Source organism: Mirounga angustirostris, unplaced genomic scaffold (genome assembly GCF_029215605.1).
Source record: "Mirounga angustirostris isolate CCGP_5_RB_7025 unplaced genomic scaffold, mMirAng1.0.hap1 SCAF_6, whole genome shotgun sequence".
Classification (NCBI taxonomy): Eukaryota; Metazoa; Chordata; class Mammalia; order Carnivora; family Phocidae; genus Mirounga; species Mirounga angustirostris.
In genome coordinates, this window is record NW_026991714.1 from 25960052 (window position 1) to 25981889 (window position 21838).

At 38.5% G+C, this 21838-nt stretch overlaps 1 protein-coding gene across 7 annotated transcripts in view; it reads right to left on the reverse strand.

Annotated features, from left to right (window-relative positions):
* Positions 1-21838, reverse strand: part of MDM4 (MDM4 regulator of p53) — a 61702-nt gene that overhangs the window by 25923 nt on the left and 13941 nt on the right. For 5 of the 7 annotated variants that reach the window (XR_010412213.1, XR_010412212.1, XM_064593954.1 and 2 more), the window contains exons 2-10: positions 18512-18624; positions 16942-17016; positions 13116-13249; positions 11815-11870; positions 7634-7701; positions 6804-6903; positions 4471-4631; positions 2474-2623; positions 300-380 (exon numbers count right to left, since the gene is read on the reverse strand). Coding sequence is in view for 4 of the 7 variants with exons in the window: in XM_064593954.1 (XP_064450024.1) it covers positions 300-380; positions 2474-2623; positions 4471-4631; positions 6804-6903; positions 7634-7701; positions 11815-11870; positions 13116-13249; positions 16942-17016; positions 18512-18589 (903 nt within the window). In the remaining 3 variants the exon portion in view is untranslated. Of the gene's footprint in view, positions 1-299; positions 381-2473; positions 2624-4470; positions 4632-5781; positions 6904-7633; positions 7702-11814; positions 11871-13115; positions 13250-16941; positions 17017-18511; positions 18625-21838 lie in introns of those variants that run through there. The other 2 variants (XR_010412214.1, XM_064593955.1) reach the window with 2 other exon arrangements.

Here is a 21838-nt window from a genome sequence, read left to right on the forward strand (position 1 = left end):
ACTCTGTGTATCCACTGCATCACGTCCAAAGAATTTTGTTAGCAGGGAGAAAGGCATACAGACAGGCATTTAAGTCACCCCTTTCAAGGTGGAGAGAGGATTAGGTCAACTCATCCTCCTCTTCTCCAAATCCCAATAAAAACCTCTAACAAGATATAAAGAAGCCAATATGTCTTAACACCAAGGAAAGCAAGATAGAAACGGGGGAAATGGCCTTCTTCAACACAAGTGCATTGCTGGAACGTTCACACTGGAAAACGCACGTGGTGCAAAACAGCTTTTTTACTAGCTACTCATACCTCGGAGGTAACTTCTACATCAGTATCATCACTTAGGGACTTAGAGTCCTCAAGGTCATCATTTTTTCCCACTTCAACCACCTGCGAGGGCAAAGACATCTCATTAGTAAGGTTCACCTAGTTTAGATGAGGCTATAACCTGAGAGCAAAAAAGACAGAAGAGCTTCAATTTAGAGCTCAAATTGTGCCTCCATCACTAGCACTTGAAAAGAAAATGGCTTGGGGTGCCTGGGTGGCTCAGCTGTTTAGTGTCTGCCTTCGGCTCAGGTCATGATCCCAGAGTCCTGGGATCGAGCCCCACATCGGGCTCCCTGCTCCGCGGGAAGCCTGCTTCTCCCTCTCCCACTCCCCCTGCTTGTATTCCCTCTCTCGCTGTGTCTCTCTCTGTTGAAAAAGTAAATAAAATCTTAAAAAAAAAAAAAAGAAAATGGCTTACATGACTCTGTGCACACCCAGTTGGCAGCTCAATAGAAGAAATGACTGAAAAGTGCCCAGAAGGCTCACCAAATACAAGAGGGCACCCATATGTATGACTTCAATGAAAATAAACGGTAGTAGAGGAGAAAAGCTACAAATCATTAAATGTGGAAATTTTTTATCTTGAGAATTTATGTAGGCATTCACAAGAATAAGGACTGCATGAAAAAATGAAGTGAAAAGCACTACGTAAAATAAGGAACTGAGATGTGAAGAATGAAAAGTATTTTATGAAAAGTAAATTTCGTATCCAAAAGTAAAACTAGTTATGTGATACTCTGGTTGTCCCATAAAAACATGCCCACTGGGGCGCCTGGGTGGCTCAGTAAGTTAAGCATCTGCCTTGGGCTCAGGTCATGATCCCAGGGTCCTGGGATCGAGTCCCGCGTCGGGCTCCTTGCTTGATGGGGAGTCTGCTTCTCCCTCTGCCCCTCACCCCGCTCATGCTCTCTCTCTCTCAAATAAATAAATAAATCTTTTTTTTTTTTAAAGATTTTATTTATTTATTTGACAGAGAGAGACACAGTGAGAGAGAGAACACAAGCAGAGGGGAGTGGGAGAGAGAGAAGCAGGCTTCCCGCCAAGCAGGGAACCCGATGCGGGGCTCGATCCCAGGACCCCAGGGATCATGACCTGAGCCGAAGGCAGCCGCTTAATGACTGAGCCACTCAGGTGCCCCAATAAATAAATAAATCTTAAAAAAAAAAAAAAAAAATGCCCGTGGACCAGGAAACAGAAAGTCAAGAAATGTGGGAAGTGTCTTCTAAATTTTCTAACTCAGAATTTAAAATTCTAAAAATTAAAACCCTATTTTGTGATCTAGTGAATGGAATAAAATCAATTACGATACAAATAGGAACCTCAGTATGTCAACTTCCTCACACAAGTTCAACTATTTTAAGTTCCATCTCTCTCAATGGAAGTTTCCAAATGTCACCTTTGTCTTCATTCCAGCCACTTGGAGTCCCTTCTAATGCCACTCATACAACTAGTCTAGCAGGACCCAAGCGTTGATCTGCCTATAAACATATCAAAATATCCTTCAGGAACCCAAATTACTATGAAAATCCCTCAAATTAAAAAGATGACCCTATTTAGATCTGTGTTTTGTTATACTTACTCAATAGATATTTACTGAGAATCTTGTCAATGTCAGGCATTGGATCTGCTGTCCAATCTCTTTTGAGACTTGAGCACATGCTTATATGACTTTTATTGTGCTCCCACTATGTGTATTCAGAGTTCTCTCTTCTTTCCCCTTATTTAAACTCCAACTTATGTAAGAAGAACTCACCTGTCTATTCCCATTTAGGTATGAGTGACTGTGGAAGACACTGAGATGTCCAAGAAGTAAGAATTTTTTTCCCTACAGGCTGCCACAGCCACTTTGAACTTTGCCTTGTTAGCAAAGCAAGGTCTCCAGAAGCAAAAACTCCACAGTGAGAGATTAGACAAGGAGGAAGGGGCAGCTTCTTGCTTCTAAGGAAGGAGGAGTTTTACCCATGCAGTCCTACCCTACTTTTAAGATAGTGTTGGTTAACTTAATGTGAACCTGAAAACTGGATACAGGAAAACAATAAAAGTAAAAGGGGGGATTATGTAAGTCATCTGTGGTACAAAGGGTCAGGATACCAGATCTGAACAGATTATACTATGTGCACATAAATACAACCAACGTGAAATTTTTCCAAACATACCTTTTTGTCTCTTACTTTTCCTACTTCTTCACTTGTTTGTTCAGTGTCTGCAGCTTCAACTTTTATTCCCACACCAAATTGTTCTGATACAGACTCATTCAAAAACCACAAATCATCTGTGGTGTCTGAAACAATGGCAGTACCTATATCCTAATAGAAAAAAACAAATGTGAGTTTTCGTAGTCAGAGGCTTATCGGTGACATTGAACCAAGAGAAATGAACCCCAAACTCAAGATCCTCACATACCTCCAAAAAACACCTAGCCTTTCTTCGGCGGACATCTATTCATTCAACAGATAACTACTTGGCACCTAACTATGTATAAACTAATGAATGGATATAGGGAGCCTGGCAAGGAATTTTCTATTTTAACAGTAAATCAGGTATAAGACCTGAGAAATAGTACCAAAAAGCTTAAAAGCTAAAGACTCATAGTTGCTCCACTAAACAGAACCTGTTCCCAAAGTTTCCTTTCCAAAGGTGACACTCTGAGAACCTAGAAAACATTCTATTAACTGTGATATATTATTTCCTTTATGGCCAATAATGTTTACTGAAAGACACCTGGGTGGCTCAGTCGATTAAGCATGCAACTCTTGATTTTGGCTCAGGTCATGAGATCGAGCCCCATGTCAGGCTCTGCACTCAGCACAGAGTCTGCTTGAGATCTCTCTCTCCCTCTTCTCGCTCTCTCTAAACAAACAAATAAATAAATAAATAACATCTTTAAAAAAAACAATGTTTATTGAAATATAAGAAATACTGAAGGTAACCCAAATCTTCTGTCCTGACTCTTTCTGAATTCCTAAACGACTTTAAATATAACCTTCTTTCTGGGGCGCCTGGGTGGCTCAGATGGTTAAGTGTCTGCCTTCGGCTCAGGTCATGATCCCAGGGTCCTGGGATCGAGTCCCGCATCGGGCTCCCTGCTAGGCGGGGAGCCTGCTTCTCCCTCTGCCTCTGCCTCTCTCTCTCTCTCTCTCTCTCTCTGACTCTCATGAATAAATAAATAAAACATAAAAAACAAAAAAACAAAAAAACCCTTCTTTCTGCATTCATCTATGGATTTTTTTTTTAAGATTTTATTTATTTATTTGACAGAGAGAGACACAGCGAGAGAGGAAACACGAGCAGGGAGCCCAATGCGGGGCTCGATCCCAGGACCCTGGGATCATGACCTGAGCCGAAGGCAGACGCTTAACGACAGAGCCACCCAGGCCCCCCGCATCTATGGGTATTTTATGACATGCTTTTCTATACTATTCCTAAGAGAAAACGTATTATTTTGCCACTATTCTATATCCATTCATTTACTGAGCAAATACTCACTGAATTCCTATTACGTGTCAGATACTGTTCTAGGAACTAGGTAAGAGAATAAAGTGATGAATAATGTGAAAGCCCTGGACTTTCATTTCAGTAAGGGTAAATAGGCAATAGATATATAAACAAAATAACAGTTTTTCAAAGTGAGAAATGCAAGAGAGAATATAAAATAAGATAAAGGAACAGAATGCTTATGGTTTGAATTAGAGTATAACACCGGAAGTAATAAAAGTCGTCAGATTTTGGATATGTTTTGGATAAAGAACTGATAACCTGCATGTGGCATATGACAGATACAGAAATCAATGCTATCCCTTTAGATCTGGCTGGAATAACTGGATAGAAGGTAGATTTGTGAAAAAGGAAAGGCCGTAATGTTTAGAAAAAATTAAAAATAAAATCAAGAGCTCTGGTTTGAACATGTTAAATGTCAGATCATCTAAGTGGAGGTGTGGAGTAGGCAGCTGAATATAGAAGCTGGGCATTTAGAAAAGAGGTCAGGGCTGCAGATACGGATTTGAGCAGCAGACGCACACAGATGGTACTTAAAGTCATAGCGCTGAATGAGAATTCTTACAGAATGCAATGTGTGGTCAAGAGTAACCAAGAATGTTACTCTTTCAAAAAAAAAAAAAAAACCAGAAAGTTCCTCTTCAAATGTGACATTTACCTGATTTGTCTGTAAATCAGTCGAGCCATTACTTCTAGGTGTATAGTTGCTCCTCAGGTTTCCTAAAAACCACCAAGGCAGCCCAGCTACATCCCACTCCTCAAACCCAAGGTCCAGCTTAGATGTCTCATCTTGCGTTAAGTTTTTTATGAAGTCTTCATCTACAGCAGTCAAATGGAAAGGACAGTAACTATGTACACAACACTAAGAATCAAAACTCGCTTTGTAACATTACAATCTCGTTTATAAGGCAGGTAAAAAGAAATTTCTACAGCCAGTATGAAAGAAACAGAAATCAAATATCTCAGTCACAGAGCCCAGATCTCCTCTCAAGTTTAGGCCTCATTCATTAATGAAGCAAGTAACGACACTAGAAGCAGATGATCATTTATCAAGCAATCTAAACTCTGAAAACATCCAAACAATGACATGGTTCTAGGAGGATTTCGAAATGGTTATTTACTGCCATGTTAAACATTCACACCACGGCATTAACTGAAGAAAAGACTTGCTCTAGTACATGATGCCCGATAATGGCCTGATCCATGAACTGCAAATGGTGGCAGCAGAGCGGCTGAACCTAAAGACAGAAGCAAGGCAGTCCGGACCGAATGGGCATCCACAAGGTTGTCAAGGCAGTCTCGCTGCTACGTATTTAGGGATGTTTCTCACGAATTCATGTTTGGATAGGTAACAACCATTATAAAACACTGAACTCTAGGTTGTCTAAGTAAATCTATACCTATGTCCTTTCTGGATCGATGGGCTCTCTTTTGGAGTTATCTAAGATCTAGAAATATTGCAAACCCAAAACATAAGAAGGCACCACATATTCCAAGTAAAAGATCTCATGTTGTACATCCAAATGACATTCAAGGTGATTACTAACGTAAGTATGGTGCTACCACAACATCCCATCATCCAATCTTTTTTTGTTGTGCTATCATCTTTCCCTACTTCCTCACTCTCCTCTACCTCTTCCCAATGCACCAGCCACACCAATAGCAACCACAGGTGCTTAAATGTGTTGAGGTACACGTGCTTGAAAACTTGCAATAAATGGGTCCCTGTCAGAACAAAAGATTACCTTATCTACTTACAAATTATGTTGAACCCTGCCCATTAAGTTCAGGGGAAAGTTCAGCTTTTCACTTACTCATTACTACAATTATCGAAACCCAAATTCCTGAGATGATGCCATATTAAAGTTATCCTCGTCTCTTCAAGTCCTCTAACATCTTGTAAAGGGAACAGAAATATCCTTTCCATGTATACAAAGTCTGTCCTTTCTACCTACACACTTTCCTGAAAATACTAAGCTCTTTATTCTCAAAATTTACAGCACAAACTAAATACAGTCTCTTGAATAGGCTATTCTTTTATTTCTGAGTAGCAAACAAGCAAGGACCTGCATTTAAAGAAGAAATTACACATTTAATACCATACAGACTGAAATAAACTCCAAGGTGACTAGGTAGCTCAAAATTCGGTTGCATGATAAACTGATTCAATTTTAAACATCTAAGACAATTACAGCAGCATCACTTTCTGAGATGTTGCTAGAGGTCTAACCTGCCATTGCTCCAAGTGTGAGCCAGTACCGAAACTAGAAACTATCATGCCATAAAATACCTGAGTAATTTATGATTTTATATACCTGTACAGAAAAAATTTTAGGAGATACTTTATAAAGCAGAGCTTGGGGAAAACTTTCAAAATATCGATTAACTCATTTAACCTGACCATAGCATATCCAGTATCGATGGCAAAGATCTGAGAACTATCATCCAAGAGCAAAGGAACTACTAGGCTTCTGAGGTCTCATTCTTGGCTCTGACAGACTAAGTATGCATCATCTTTGCAAACTTCAAAACTCTACAAAAATTAGCCTTTGCCTCAAGCAGACAAATCAAAATAAAAATCCTAACCAGACTGAATATATACAAGTATGTCAATATTTAAAAGGCCAAGGCAGGTGATTTACTAGGTGGCAAATTGATAAATCTGTAGCGATCTTCTATTAGCCTGCCAGCCAAAGGACAGGTCTTGCTCCATCCCAGTAAACACAGGTTGCTAAGAGAGCACTACCACCTTCTTCAAAGTTAACAATGGTCACTAGGGTAAAGAAAAAGTTTTTAGAAAAGAATGAGAAGTAAGTATGACATATGCCCCTCCTACTTCATATGCAAAGAAAGTGCAGTATTATTTTTTGAGTTGTCTACAGAATGGTCTCAACTACAGCCAGTGCTTAATGTGAATAAATGTCATTTCTACGAGTCATCAATAAAAGAAAGAAAGAAAAAAAAAATGTATACCCTTAATCCAAAACTTACCTTCTCTAGAATTTCTGCATTTATGTTGTGAGGTAGGCAGTGTAGGAATATTGCCTTCTTCCGTTCTTTTCCTGGAACTGGAACTTTCTTCTGCACTTTGCTGAAAGAAAAAGGGAAAGATGTCTATTAGTGCAGTAAAAATGACTGAGACCAGGGGATGTAGCAGTTCCATTCTGGCTCACCAGTTAGTGTGCGGCACAATGGGTTACGCACAAGAAAGAGATCTCTGAAGTTCACAACAATCATCAAATAAAGGCAACATCTCTCCTTAACCCACTGGGAGCAGAGCTAAGAGAATCCCAAACCTGGGGGGGAAAGAAATATCTGCACAAAAGGCCAAAATCTACTGTTAAAAACAGGCTATGGATGTAAAGCCTCTCTACTACAAAATTAGGCATAATTCAGAAAACATGTGAAACCCTCAGCATATACCAAGATGATCGTAAAGTTTTCCCAGGTCTGGAGAAGATTTAAGAATGGCCTGACATGAACTTAATTGCAAAAAGCCTGTTAAAATCTAATAAAGCAGTTTTCTCAAACACCTATATACATACACCTCACACACACAGGCATACACAAACCCCAAAGGAAATGCAACTGGAGGAACTGAAGATCAGAAGTGCTACATCCCAAAGAAAGATTCAGAGACTGGAACTCTGTTATGGGCAGAACAGAGAAGTTTCACTCTGTCCCTGGTCTGTGAACTCCCAAGAACCTTTCTTATTAAATTCTTACCACATTCAGAGAAAGGTCTTGGGAGTCCAAGATCCATAGGTACAGAGAAGGGGCCACTCTGTACAACAAAAGAAGTCACCGTGTGGTGATTTTACCTTCAGTTGGTCTTGACTTGGAATATCCATACTGTGATCCTGTGCGAGAGCGAGAGTCTGAGCGGCATCTGGATAGCAAGTAAAACAAAAGGAAAACCTTCCCTGGTAATAACCATTCTTTCCACATAAAAAGGACCTCAGCAAACAACCCTGGAGCCAGGTTTGCTCCCTAAAAATGTACTTCTCCGTGCTGGCTGGACAAGGCTCTCATCCAAAAGGGAAAAATTAAAACTGGTAAAAATGGCAAAGACCATGATAGGCTATATTCAAAATGTATTACCAAAATGTAATCTGGGAGAAAATGAAAAATAACTAAAAAATGTTCATGGCAAACTTCCAAATTTTAATATGAAAGTGATTCCAACCAAGAAATAATGAAGAGTATCTTTTATTATCTCTTCCCACAGGTTTTTTATTATTCAATCTGCCTAACTTGTAAACAACAGCAAAAAAAGTTCGGCCTTTAATTTTTATTTTCAACTGTTAAAGTTATACAGGGTTATGAAATCTGAAAATCTGGGATTTTCCCCACTTCCTTCATCACACAATAGCACCTCATGGAAACTTATATTCTAAAGTGTCAATGATGATTTCCTGGCTTAAACTCCCATAACCTGAATATAGAGTAGTTGTTTTTAATTAACAAGTTTTATTTTTCCCATTTACTATAAACATTTCCTAAGAAGGAAGGGAGAGCAGATAAAGTTTTTCTCAAAGCCAATGAAAAGCAAAGAAAACAATAACCTGAGAGAAATTCTTAGATAGTCTGAGAGAAATGTATTTCAAGGACGTGGAAACTTTTCAAGCAGAACAGAAGATGAAAACTGAGCTATAGGAAAACGACAAACTGCAGAGAATTTAGTAACCTAGACTGCTCATTATATGAGGTTATATGTAACTGAAATGTTCCCAAATAAGTGTACCAAGGGTTGGGTTCATTAACTACTATCAGGTCCAGAGATAAGACACTTAAGGAAAACCTCATCCTCACGTAATAAAGACTGCCAGAGAAAAGAATACGGATCCTACAACTGGTCTGATAATTCAGTTGTTTTGCACAAAGCAAACAATTTCAAAATTGTAATTATAAACAGCATGATTTCTACAAGCATTTTAATAGGTAAATGGAGAATACTGAGAAGTTTAAGAGACAGCATTTTCTGACCGCAGTGACCTTCAAAGATCAACTAACGAGACGATGCAGATAAAGCATTTCTTTAATAAAGCAACTTGCTTACTGTCATTTATAGTTCTAACACCTTACTATCTTCCTTAGGTTAAAACATTTAGAAGCAGGGGCGCCTGGGTGGCTCAGTCCATTGGGCATCTGCCTTCAGCTCAGGACATGATCTCAAGGTCCTAGGACTGAGCCCCACGTCAGGCTCCCTGCTCAGCGGAGAGTCTGCTTCTCCCTCTCCTCCTGCCCCTACCCCCACTCGTGCGCGCAAGCTCTCTCTCTCTCTCACACTCTCTCAAATAAATAAATAAGATCTTTAAAAAAATAAATAAAATGTTTAGAAGCAAAAAAATTATCGGGAAAACCACAATGTACAAAGGAATTGTAAAATAAAGTTTGTCATATACATTTCATTTTGTTGGTATACATGTGGAGATGTGGACAAATGATTCCTAAACAACCACCTTTACTTTAAACAATGATACTTTCTCAACCTTCAAAATAAAAGGTTTAACTCACTTGCAAAGGTGTACAACAGATGATATAGAAAACATTTTTCTCATTTGTCCTTTTAAATAAAACACATGCAACCCAATTTATTCAGATCAACAGAGATAACCAACTACAGGCACCAATGCAAGTGCAAGTCAAGAGCAGACAATCATAATTACTTCAGGGCAATATTCTGGTTTTGAATATTGTACTACGGTTATATAAGATGTTAGTTACCATTTGGGGAATCTGGGTAAAGAATACTTGGAACTCTTTATTATACTTTTACTACTTTTTTGTAACTAAAATTATTTCAAAGTGACAAGTTTAAGAACAAACAAAATGTTTTAAAGATTTAATGTTCAGAGAGAAAAATGTGTTCAAAAAAATTGGGGCAAATTCTGTTATGACATCAATATGTAGTACAATGAAAAGAGCAAGAACCAGTCAGTCAGAAATATCTGTTCTATCAATTATCAGTGGCAACTAATCTTGGACAAATCACTCATTCTATTAAAAAAGCAAAAAACAAAAACAAAACAAAACAAAAAAAACCCTCCGTTTCATCATCTCCAGCCCTTCCTCACAGGGTTATTGTGAGGATCAACTGAAATGTTATCAAACTGTTCATTTTAATAGATGGCATGTTAAATGCTGCAAGTGCGAGAGAGAGAGAGGAAAAGTGAGAATTACATCCACTCGAGTTATCCAGAGAACAGATCAATCAGAAAACAAATGCTACTGAAAGAGCAGATCAGCAAATATAAAATCCTCTGTGTATTTCAAGCCTGCAGTGAGTATCCCAGGAAAGCCCTACTATTTCACAAGTGACTGAATTTCAATAAAGCACCATATTATTTGCAAGTCCTTCCCACTCAACAGAAATTTACAGCTGGCTGAAGTGGGCAAAGTGGACAAATGGCTCAATGAAGTCAACAGGCTCCAAAATTCAATGTAAGTTCAAAATCACATTTCAATACAAAAGCAGTCTCTCTGCTCTCACGTTAAATCATAAATCTTTATTAGGAATGGATTCTTTTCAATTATTTGTATCACTAAACTATTAAAAGATAACCAATCTGAAAGAATGACAAACTTGGGCTTTCTTTAAAGGATAAGGTTAGGGGCGCCTGGGTGGCTCAGTCGGTTAGGCGTCTGCCTTCGGCTCAGGTCATGATCCCAGGGTCCTGGGATCGAGCCCCGCATCGGGCTCCCTGCTCCGCGGGAAGCCTGCTTCTCCCTCTCCCACTCCCCCTGCTTGTGTTCCCTCTCTTGCTGTGTCTCTCTCTCTCAGATAAATAAATAAAATCTTTAAAAAAATAAAAATAAAAATAAAGGATAAGGTTACCTAAAATCTAATTTGAAGCTCACAAAAGGGCTTCACAGAGGAATGGAGAAAAAAAAAAGTTTCATTATTTGGAAATGAGTAAAAGACAGGGTTACATTTAAGTTATATCCAGTTGATTGATCTCTAATACATCATACTTCAGAGCCCAAAGCAGCCCGCTTCCTGCACCTACCTAATAAACTCAAAAGGCAGTATTTAAAATATATGTAATCAAGCAAAGGGTGTTAGGACAAATTGGCATTCATATAACAGAAAGCTAAAACCATTAGGTGAAAGGTTCTTGGGGGACCCTGACAAACAGATGGATCAGAGGAACACCACATGAGCCCATGGAATCAACATCACTGAAAGAGGGACAAGTGGACCTTACATAACTCGGATGTGATGGAACAGATGTACAAAGCACCACCTATGACACCTTCTCAGCAAAAAACTTAAACTTGAAACTATTCAAGCATTACTAGCTTACCGAAAATAGAAGAAACAGACAAACACGTTAAACAACATCACAAGAATATAATCTGCAACCTCTAGAATTTGGGAAATTCTATAGGACAAATAATTCATTTCTTCAACAAATAAATGACATAAAAATAAAAGGAGGATTGTTTTATAAAGATGCTTAGAGACACATCAACAAAGTGCAATGTGTGGACTTTGTCTGGATCTTGATTTCAACAAGCCAAATGTAAAAGACATTTCTGGGATGACTGGGGGTAAACTATATATACACTGGCTATTGGATAGTATTATGGAGTTACTATTTACTTTATTATTATTAATTTTGTTGGGTGTAAGAATGACACTGTAGTTATGTTTAAAGGAAAAAGGTCTTTATCTGTTAGAGATTTTAGAAGTATGTCCAGATTAAAAAATAATAATAAAATTAAGAAAAAAAAAAGTATGTCCAGATGAAGCAAATGTGGCAAAATGTTAACAATTACTAAGTCTAAGAGATGGGCATTATACTAATCTATTTTCAGTATATTTGAAATTTTTCACAGTGAAAAGTTAACATCCCGGTAACATTCTGTATGACAGGTATCCCTCCCAATCATGCCAACACAGCATTTCATTTCCATCTTGATCCTCCTTGTTTTCCCATCATTTGCCCCCTTGAGCTCAAAGCTGTGATACAGTCTGAAGAAATAGGATGTGACGTACCTGTAGTAGCAGAGGCTAAAGTGACAAGATTCTTTCTTAGCATATCATAGAGAGGGCTGTCAGAGAGAAAAAAAAATATATTAATAACGTCATGGTTTTCCATTAAAACGTTACAGGTCTATCTGATACGTGATTTTCCAACTTTCTCTATAACACATGGAGAAGCAGAATGTTTTCCCCAGAATAGGTTTGTTTGTAATTATTTAAATGTCAAGATATTCATGTCCAAGTGCTTGTGTTACTCTGCCCCCATTAAGAAACTAATTAATTTACATTTTATTTAATTAGCTAACAGTAACACAAGATTTCCTTTGGAGACCATTCCTTCCCACTAGGAATTAAGTTTTACAATTTTAATTGAGGAAGGGGTGGAAGGTAGTCTTAACCAAAGTAAGACAAAATGAGCTCAGAAGAAACAGTCATCACAAAGCTATAGAAAGAAAACACTGGCTTCTCAATTACTAAGTAGCTTTTGACTCTATAACAACCATATACACCCCATGCAGCTGGAGAAAGTCACACAACAGGTCAGAGAAGCTCTACTGTGATTCTTTTTTCCTTTTTTTTTAAGAGAGAGAATGAGTGGGGTTAGGGGAAGAGGGAGAAGCAGACTCCCTGAACAGCAGGGAGCCTGACGTCAGGCTCAATCCCAGGACTCTGAGATCATGACCTGAGCTGAAGGCAGACGCCCAACCGACTGAGCCACCCAGGCGCCCCTCTACTGTGATTCTTATGAAGCCCATCATTTGACCTCAAACTGCCCAGCAATGCTACATTTCTCTAATCAGCTCACTCTTCCTCTCTGTAACAGCTGCTTCACAAAATTCTAACCTAGCCACATCAAGCTCCTCCTACCCAGGCCTTTGCACATGATATTCAATCTGCCAGAAGCTCTCCAACACTCTCCTAGAGCGCCTCTCTCTCCTCACTATCCTGCAGCTCTCAGCTCAAATAGCACTTCCTCAAGAACTGTACCTTGACCCCTAAGACCCTAAATCCCACCCCCAACACAGCTTCATGTACCTCTGGTCTGTAACACCCACAGTATAATTTTACCATGTGCTGGTGTGATATCCTGATTAAGATGGGGAAGAGCATCTACTGTCTCACTGCTCTTTAAGCTCCGCAGAATCCGAGATCGTTGCTCACTAACACGTTCTCAGGGCCTCAAAGGTTACCTGACATATGTAGGCCCTTAAATATTGATTGACTAAAGGAATAAATAACCATTAATATCCTATGGAGACTGAGTGGTTAGATATAAGCACCCAAAAAGATAAACAAACCCTCACTCTTCTTACCTTGGATCTTTCACGGAGAAGCTCTGACGTCCTAGTAGTTCTCCCAAAAGATCTCCACCACAATACACCATATGCTGCTCCTGCTGATCATAAAGCTGCTTCACCATTATATACTGTCCTAGATAGTGCATGACCTGCAGGGCAATAAAACGGTATAAAGAGGTCTGTCCAACAGCTCCAAAGAACACAAATTAATTATGGTAAGATAAGGGAAGTTAGTTTGTTAGAAAAAGAGAAAACACATATGAGCATGACTGTCAGTGCTTGTGTAAGGAGTCCTACAACAAGATGGTTGTCCCCAGCTGGACATCATGAGACTCTTATCATGCTGGACATCAAGAGACTCTTATTTTTTAGAATAGAGATGTAGTGGTCTGACAATGAGAACAAGTGTTGAATTTACCTAGTATCCCCTCAAAAATTTTCTCACCAGCCCAAATAAAGAGGTCTGTTCTATGACTAGAAGTAAAAAACCTTAAATGTGCCTGGGTCTTAAAAATATTTTCCAAGTCCAGGGACACATAACTACAAGATGCCTTTGACGCATGTTCACTTAATTCCTTTTTGGCAAAAAAAGTACAATGGTTAATAAGCCATCAGCACTGTAAGTGCATAAAACATAGAATCTAGTATCTATCAAATAAAAATTTATCTGGCTCTTTTCAGAGTTCACAAAAATGGAAGGAACTCAGACAAGTTCATGATTCAAGTTTTAAATTATCTATTTTTTCCTAATGTTTTCTCTATGCAGATTTTTTGAAAAGGCTTAATAATTAAGTTCACTTAATGACAGTCAGAACTTTGCTGTCATAGATCACAAGCAGACCAAAGCAGCTATCTTTATCCTTAGGTCCCAACTTCTCAGGAATTATTAGATATCTGCACAGAAGATTTTTCCAACACTGTTCCCATTATATTGGTACAATAATGCTCCTAAGCTCCCTCTATACCAAGCAACATTTCACCCCAGATAATCAAATATCTAGGGGGAAATAAGATGGGGAAGAGCATCCACTGGAAGAAAAAGGAGGAAGTTTTATATTTATATCTGTCCAACTTCCAGAAGAAATAAATTCACTCTAAGTATACAAAATAAGATCTTCTAAGACAGTATAGATCATCTACCCTATAAACGTGTACATAATTGTTTGCAGCCATGCCGCACCATCACAGTCTCTAGCTCCCCGAGCTCCAGATGAAGGAGAAGGGGGAGTAAGTAAGGTCTCTATTCTATGGCTTGTACAAAGCAGACCACTTGCAAAGCAACCGGTGGTAAAGCTCTGAGGAAGCAACTGATTACAAAAAGCCACTTGCAAGAGTGTGCCCTCTTCTGGAGGGGTGAAGAAACCTCATCATTACAGCCGGGTACTGTTGCACTCCGTGGAATTAGACATCAGAAGTCCACTGAACTTCTGATTCCCAAACTTCCTTTCCAACATCTGGTGCGAAAAATTGCTCAGGACTTCAAAAGAGATCTCCGCTTCAGTGAAGCTACTGGTGCTTTGCAGGAGGCAAGTGAGGCCTGTCTGGTGGGCCTTTTTAAAGACGCCAAACTGTTTGCCATCCATACCAAACATGTAACAATTATGCCAAAAGACATCTATCCAGCTAGCACGCGACACACGGAGAATGTGCTTAAGAATCCGCTATGATGGAAAACATTTCATTCTTTAAAAAAAATTCTTCTTCCTATTGGTAGTTCTGAACATTAGATATTTTTTTTCCCATGGGATCAAAAAGTAACTAAGTATATGATTACAAGTGGAAAAATAGGGGACAGAAATCAGGTATTGGCAGTTTTTCCATTTTCATTCATGTGTGAGTTTCTTAATATAAATGCAGGGATCTAAGGCATCCATGCAAGTCAAAATGTTTCAGTGAACAAGTCTCAGCAGTTCAACTTCATAACAATTATAAATAAACCTGTTATATTTTTCTGGACAATTTGGATTTTTTTAAAATTTTTTTTAGATTTTATTCATTTATTTGAGAGAGAGAGAGAGCTCATGCGCGAGAGAAAGCACAAGCAGGAGAGTGGCAAAGGGAAAGGGAGAAACAGACTCCCCGCTGAGCGCAGAGCCTGAGGCAGGGCTTGATCCCAGGACCCTGCAATCAAGAGCTGAGCCTGAGCCGAAGGCAGAGGCTTAACCAACTGAGCCACCCAGGTGCCCTGGATTTTTTTTTTTAAACAAGTAAATTTCTGGAGCACCTGGGTGGCTCAGTCATAAGCGTCTGCCTTCGGCCCATGTCATGATCCCAGGGACCTGATCGAGCCCTGCATTGGGCTCCCTGCTCGGCGGGAAGCCTGCTTCTCCTCTCCTGCTCCCCCTGCTTGTGTTCCCTCTCTTGCTGTCTGTCAAATAAATAAATTAAAGCTTTAAAAAATAATAATAAAAATAAAATAAACAAGTAAATTTCTTACTGACAGTAACTGTATGGTGTTGGTAGCATTTTTATCATATGGTAGATCCATCCATTCACTATATTTTTCTGAGTTGTCCTACATGCAAGTACATGTTTTTAATGTTATTTGTCTTCTGTGCTGTTCCTGTAAGTTTACTATTAAAATGCATTAAAAAGGGCACCTGGGTGGCAGTCAGTTAAGCGTCCAACTCTTGGTTTCGGCTCAGGTTGTGAGACGAGCCCCACACTGGACTCCGGGCTTAGCACAGAGTCTGCTTAGCACTCTCTCTCCTTCCCCCTTTGCCCCCTCCCACCTACCTGCATGCTCACCTGCACGCTCTAATAAATCAATCTATCAATCTAAATAAATAAATAAATAACGCATTAAACTAGGAGCACCTGGCTGGCTCAATCAGTAAAGCCTGCAACCCTTGATCTTGGGGTTGTGAGCTCAAGCCCCACATTGGGTGTAGAGATTATTTAAAAATCAAATCTTAAAAGAATAATAAAATAAAAATAAATGCATTAAACTAAAAAAATAAAAAATTAACAATGTGTACATAATTACTACTCTTATTATACCATACTGCCTCGATGCACATATTGAGAGCCAATATTTAAAAATAAAATTTAAAAATTATTTATGCACCAGATAGGGTCAAAATTCATAATAGAGAGCTTCACATAAACGGACTCTAATTTTTTCTCCAGTAAAACATTCTCTCTGACCAATATGTACTTAATTTCTTAACCCAGGAAAACTCTACCATGAGATTGAAGGAGATAGCGTAATTCATCGTAACAACCTTATTGATAGAAAATTCCATACTTCAGGGCACCTGGGTGGCTCAGTTGGTTAAGCACCAACTCTTGGTTTGGGCTCAGGTCATGATCTCATGGGTCCTCAGATCATCGAGATCGAGCTCGAGGCCGGGCCCCCAACTCAGCACGGAGGCTGCTTGAAAATTCTCTCCTTAGCATCCTTTAGATGCTAAATAAGTTATTTAAATGCATAAGTGTTTGAAATAACTCACAGTGCTCAGAAGAGTATCAGACACATTTATAATGAAAAACTACTGCATTTAATTCCTGCCTGGCAGTACATCCTATAAATCATAGACAGTGTCATTTTTTAATCTTGTACACGCTTTGCATTTTAACTGAGATCAATGAATTAACGGTTAATTTTATGTTTGGCTGACAACATACTTCAAAAGGATATTTAAAGGAAATATGAAGTTCAGTTTAGCTCAGTGGTCTTTAAAACAAAGCAAAAGTTGCCTCTCTAGTACCTTAGGCAGAGAATTTCCTTTCTTGGGTCTGATTTCAGAACTATATATTCATCAGCTTCTACTTTTTTTATTTTCATCAGCCTCTACTTCTCAGCTGTTCTTATAACTGAGAATTCTCTTTGATGGCTTACCTCTTTAACAGTGAACATTTCACCTTGTGCACCTGCTGCCTGCAAAATCTTCAAAAGTGGCTGTTTTGGTCGTACCTGATATAAACATAAAATAAACCTGCTATTTATATTCCAACTAGATTGGTTTCTGAAACCCTAGGGAACAAGAAAACCTCATTTTTTTTTTAACAAACCCTGGTAGATACTTACCATCTAATAACATACAATCTTCCAATACATACAATAATAGCAGATAATCAGACTAACTACTTGTCACCTCTCTGAAAAATCCCATTTTCAAAAGACAGCTACTAGGATGGCCAAGATAAAAAGAAAAAAGGAAACAAAAGTAAGTATTGGCAAGCATGTGGAGAAACTGGAACCCCTGTCTACTGCTGGTGGGAAGATAAAATGGTTCAGCTGCTGTGGAAAATAGTTTGACAGTTCCTCAAAAAGTTAAACACAGAATTACCGTATGACCCAGCAGTTCCATTCCTAGGTATATACCCAAAAAAACTGAAAGTAGAACTCAAACAAGTATTTGTACACCAGTGTTCACAGGAGCATTATTCACAATAGCTAAAAGATGGAAACAACCCAAATAGCACTGACAGGTGAGCAGATAAACCAGATGTGGTATAAACACACATGGGATAGTGACTCTGACATTTCTTGACTCTATGGAGTCTGTCTTTAGCCACACAATTTTATCTTTAAAATTTTTATAGTCAAAGTTGTCTCTCTCTTCCTCTTACCACCTCTTTGGTTTTGTCTTATTTAAGGCCCCCTTCATCCTAAAGTTTCACAAGCATTTCCTAAATTTTCTTCTAATATTATTTCCCTTTTTACATTTAAATCTTCATCTATCTGGAATTTGTTTTTGTACAAAGTTGGAGGTCTTCATTTGTTTCCTTCCAGAGATGGACAATTACATCAAAACCATCTATTACATAAGCCACATTTTCCCCCCATCAAATCCAAATTCCACCTTTATCATACACTAAGGTACACAATACTATACATATTGTGCAATGTTTATGAAAACACAAGACCAAATTATGTATTTTTATATGTTAGAGGAAAAGATCTGAAACAAGACACACCAAATTAATAACAGTGTTGTCTTAGGGGGAGGGGGCTTTGGGGGAAGAAGAGAAGAGACAGTCAAGGAGTCCCTATAGATAAATACTTTATAAATACATTATAAAATTGGATTTTTTAATAAGAATGTATTTGCTATATTTACAACTTAAAATTAATTTTTAAAGAAAACAAGCTTGTTAAAATGAAGTGAGAGAGACAGAAAACAAACATATAACTTGACCCCAAATTCTCCACAAGCCACCCATACTCTAAAACACAAGTTTTCAAAATGTACCGTATTTTAAGCAATCTGTAACCTCATCTTTATTTAATCAATAATCAATTCAAATTTTGAGCACTGACACCATTTCCTAGTTTCCCTAATATGGCATTTAAAAAATAATCCATTCTGCTCTACATAAAATCCTAGTAAGTGAAGTCACCTACATGCTCCAACTCAATTTTTTAAAAGCTTACAGAAAACTAGGAATGCCTAAAAATGATTTACCTGATTGGTTTGTTCTGGAGAGATCCTGCAAGCACTGTCAGAAGTTGAACACTGGGCAGAGGTGGAAAATGATGTCATTTTGGCAGTGAAGAAATTTTCGTCTGCTGATAAATCTAAAAGGAAAAAAAAAAAACCATGAAATCTCTTCTAAAGTAGAAAATTCTCACTTTAAGATTTACAAAATAGCAGCCAGCAGAAGTAAAAAAAAAAAAAAAAAGACACACGTATCAGAGCGCCCTACACAAATGCGATATATCCGTATGCGGTTCTTGATACTCTTCTCATCCCTAAGTTCAGATCCTACAAAAAAACTTTAGAGTTTAATTAATAGTCAGAGCCATCAATGCTTCCCTCAGGTAAAGCCTGAAACAGAAACAGGTTCAGGCATGCTCCAACCTTCACAGTGATGATAATGAGTAAACTGTTTTAGCTGAAAGTCAAATTTACAATCACTACCTCCCCAATGGATATCAGGGTTTCAGTAACTCCTCCTCTCTTGAACAGTGCTCAAGAGCACCCCCTGGAAGACAAATGATGTAGAGCTGGGGGAATTACCAAGATTAAGTAATAGATTTAAGATTCCAAGAGCGCATCAAGAAAAACCTCTGCAACATGTTGAAACATGTCTTGGCAAGAACTACAAGAAAGTGAGAATCAAATTACTCAGTATCAGTTAAAGCAGCTTTTAATACCTGCCAAACCCAAAGAGTATACAGCAACCAAATACCTACAAGATGGGTTAAGCCAAGGTGGACATTTATCATCAAGGAAAGATATAAGCATGAAATGAAATAGTAAGATTTAGTTAAAAATTTTCACCTCTACCATCTCTCCTTTAAAAAAATTTTTGAAAAAAGCTTTAAGAGGAAAAATAAATTTTTAAATAAACTTGTTGAAGTTTACCGTTTTCTAGTAAAAAGGTGATAAATGATCAGTGAAATTTATGACCAACAAGCCACAGCAGGGAAAGGGTGAAAGGGGCCTGGAAAAACTGACAAATAGTCTGGCTAAAACTAACAAGATTCCTCAATCTTCTGAGAATACTTACTAACTGTAACAAAACACAAATTTCTCCCTTCCCCATCTGCCTCCCTTGCTACAAAATGGGAAGTCAAATAGGATACAAGCAGAATTTACAATTCTAAAAAGCAGCTAGCTTCTAATTAGCATTTCAAACCTTATACCTAAAGCACCAGGCCGGATCTTCCCAAACCTGCCAGTCCTGCAGCCTTCCCCGTCTCAGCAACCGGCAACTCCATCCTTCCAGTTGCTCAGGTCAACGACCTTGAAGCCATCCTTGATGCCTTTTTCTTTCACATTCCACACCCAGTTCATAAATAAACTCTAAAGCTGTATCTTCAAAATATATCCCAAACTCTAACCCTTTCCCACCGCTTCAGTTATTACTGCACTAATCCAAACCACCTACCTCTCAACCACACTACCCTCCTAAGGTTTTCTTGCTCCCACCCTTGCCCCTTGAGCTCCTAACCTCCTCCTTTTGTCTGCTCAAATGTCAGTTTACCGAGGCCTTCCATGACTACCCATTTTTAGAACTGCAACTCCCAGCCCCCAGTATTCCCTATCTCCTTCCCTGCCTTATTTTTCTTTACTGTCCTTGTTACCAACCAACATACTATACATTTTAATTACTTATCATGTAAAACATAAGCAGCAAGTGGGCAGGGATTATTATTTATTCATTGATTAATAAATCCTTGGTGCCTAAACTTGACAATTACATACACTGTAGAGCAACATGATGGATACAAGTATCAGTAACAGTGTGGATGGGGGGTGCCTGGCTGGCTTAGTCGGTGGAGCATACGACTTTTGATCTCAGGATTGTAAATTCAAGCCCCATGTTAGGTCTACACTTACCTAAAAATAAAATCTTAAAAAAATGAACCACATCTCCCAAGTAGCTCTGTGATGTTTTATCAACAGAATACAGCGGAAGTGATAATGTGCCAATTCCAAGCCTGGCAGCTTCATTTTTTGTGCTTTTGGAGACCCCTAAAATATGACTACTCTACTGGAGACCACATAAAAGGGCCATGTGGAGAGGATTAGTTGTCCAGTTGAGCCCAGCCTTCCAGCCATTCCCTCCAAAGCACCACATATTACAGAACATTCCAACAGCAGCTGTCAGCTGACCACAGCTGCACGACAGACAAGAACCATCCAATTTAGCTCACAGAATCATAATAAATAAAATGGCTGTTGTTTTAACTCACTAAGTTGTTGGGTGGTTTATTACATAGCACTAGATAATCAAAACAAATGGCACAGACTTATGGAGAGCTTACACTGTACCAGGCACACATATTAACCCATTTAATACTTAAATAATCCTATGATGTAGGTAATATTATTATTACTATTATTTACAGTATAATAATTATTAGTATAGTATAATTAGTATTATTATTATACTATATTAATAATTATTATTGTTTTACATCTAAGGCAAGAGAAGCATGGAGGTGTTACTTGCCCAAGATAACACAATTCAGTGAACTGCTACAGTCAAGATATCAAACTCAAGAGTTCTGAAGTCCCCACTTAGTAATATTTTTTTGCCTGTTAGACCTCAATGTACAGAATTAATCATAATCCTTTCCTTCAACATACTCTCATTGTTTATCCACACATGGCCCACTTTTCCTTGATTCTTCCTGATAGAATGAGCACCTGCAAAGCAGTACTCTTGACAACAACCTATATTTAATTATAATATCCCCTCCCTATCCCATTCTCCTGCCTCTCCCCAACAATCATCCTTATCCTGTTTTGATTTTCTTCCCTTCCTTTTTATGCATTTTACTGCATCAAAATGCAATGCTAAAGAGTATTTTGTTTAGTTGTTTTTAACTTTAAAAAAGCAGGTATAGGGGCGCCTAGGTGGCTCAGTCGTTAAGCATCTGCCTTCGGCTCAGGTTCCTGGGGTCCTGGGATAGAGCCCCCCGCATCCTGCTCAAGAAGCCTGCTTCTCCCTCTCCCACTCCCCCGCTTGTGTTCCCTCTCTCGTTGTCTCTGTCAAATAAATAAATAAAATCTTAAAAAAAAAAAAAGCAGGTATAGTAATTTTAAAGATTTTTGTTTCACTAACATTAATTCCTACTGTCGTGTCACTTTTATTTTTTTATTAACATATAATGTATTATTAGTTAGAGGTAGAGGTCAGTGATTCATCAGTCTTATATAATACCCAGTGCTCATTACATCATGTGCTCTCCTTTATGTCCATCACCCAGTTACCCCCCACCCCCACCCCCTCCCCTCCAGCAATCCTGTTTGTTTCCTGTTAATTAGGAGTCCTTAGTT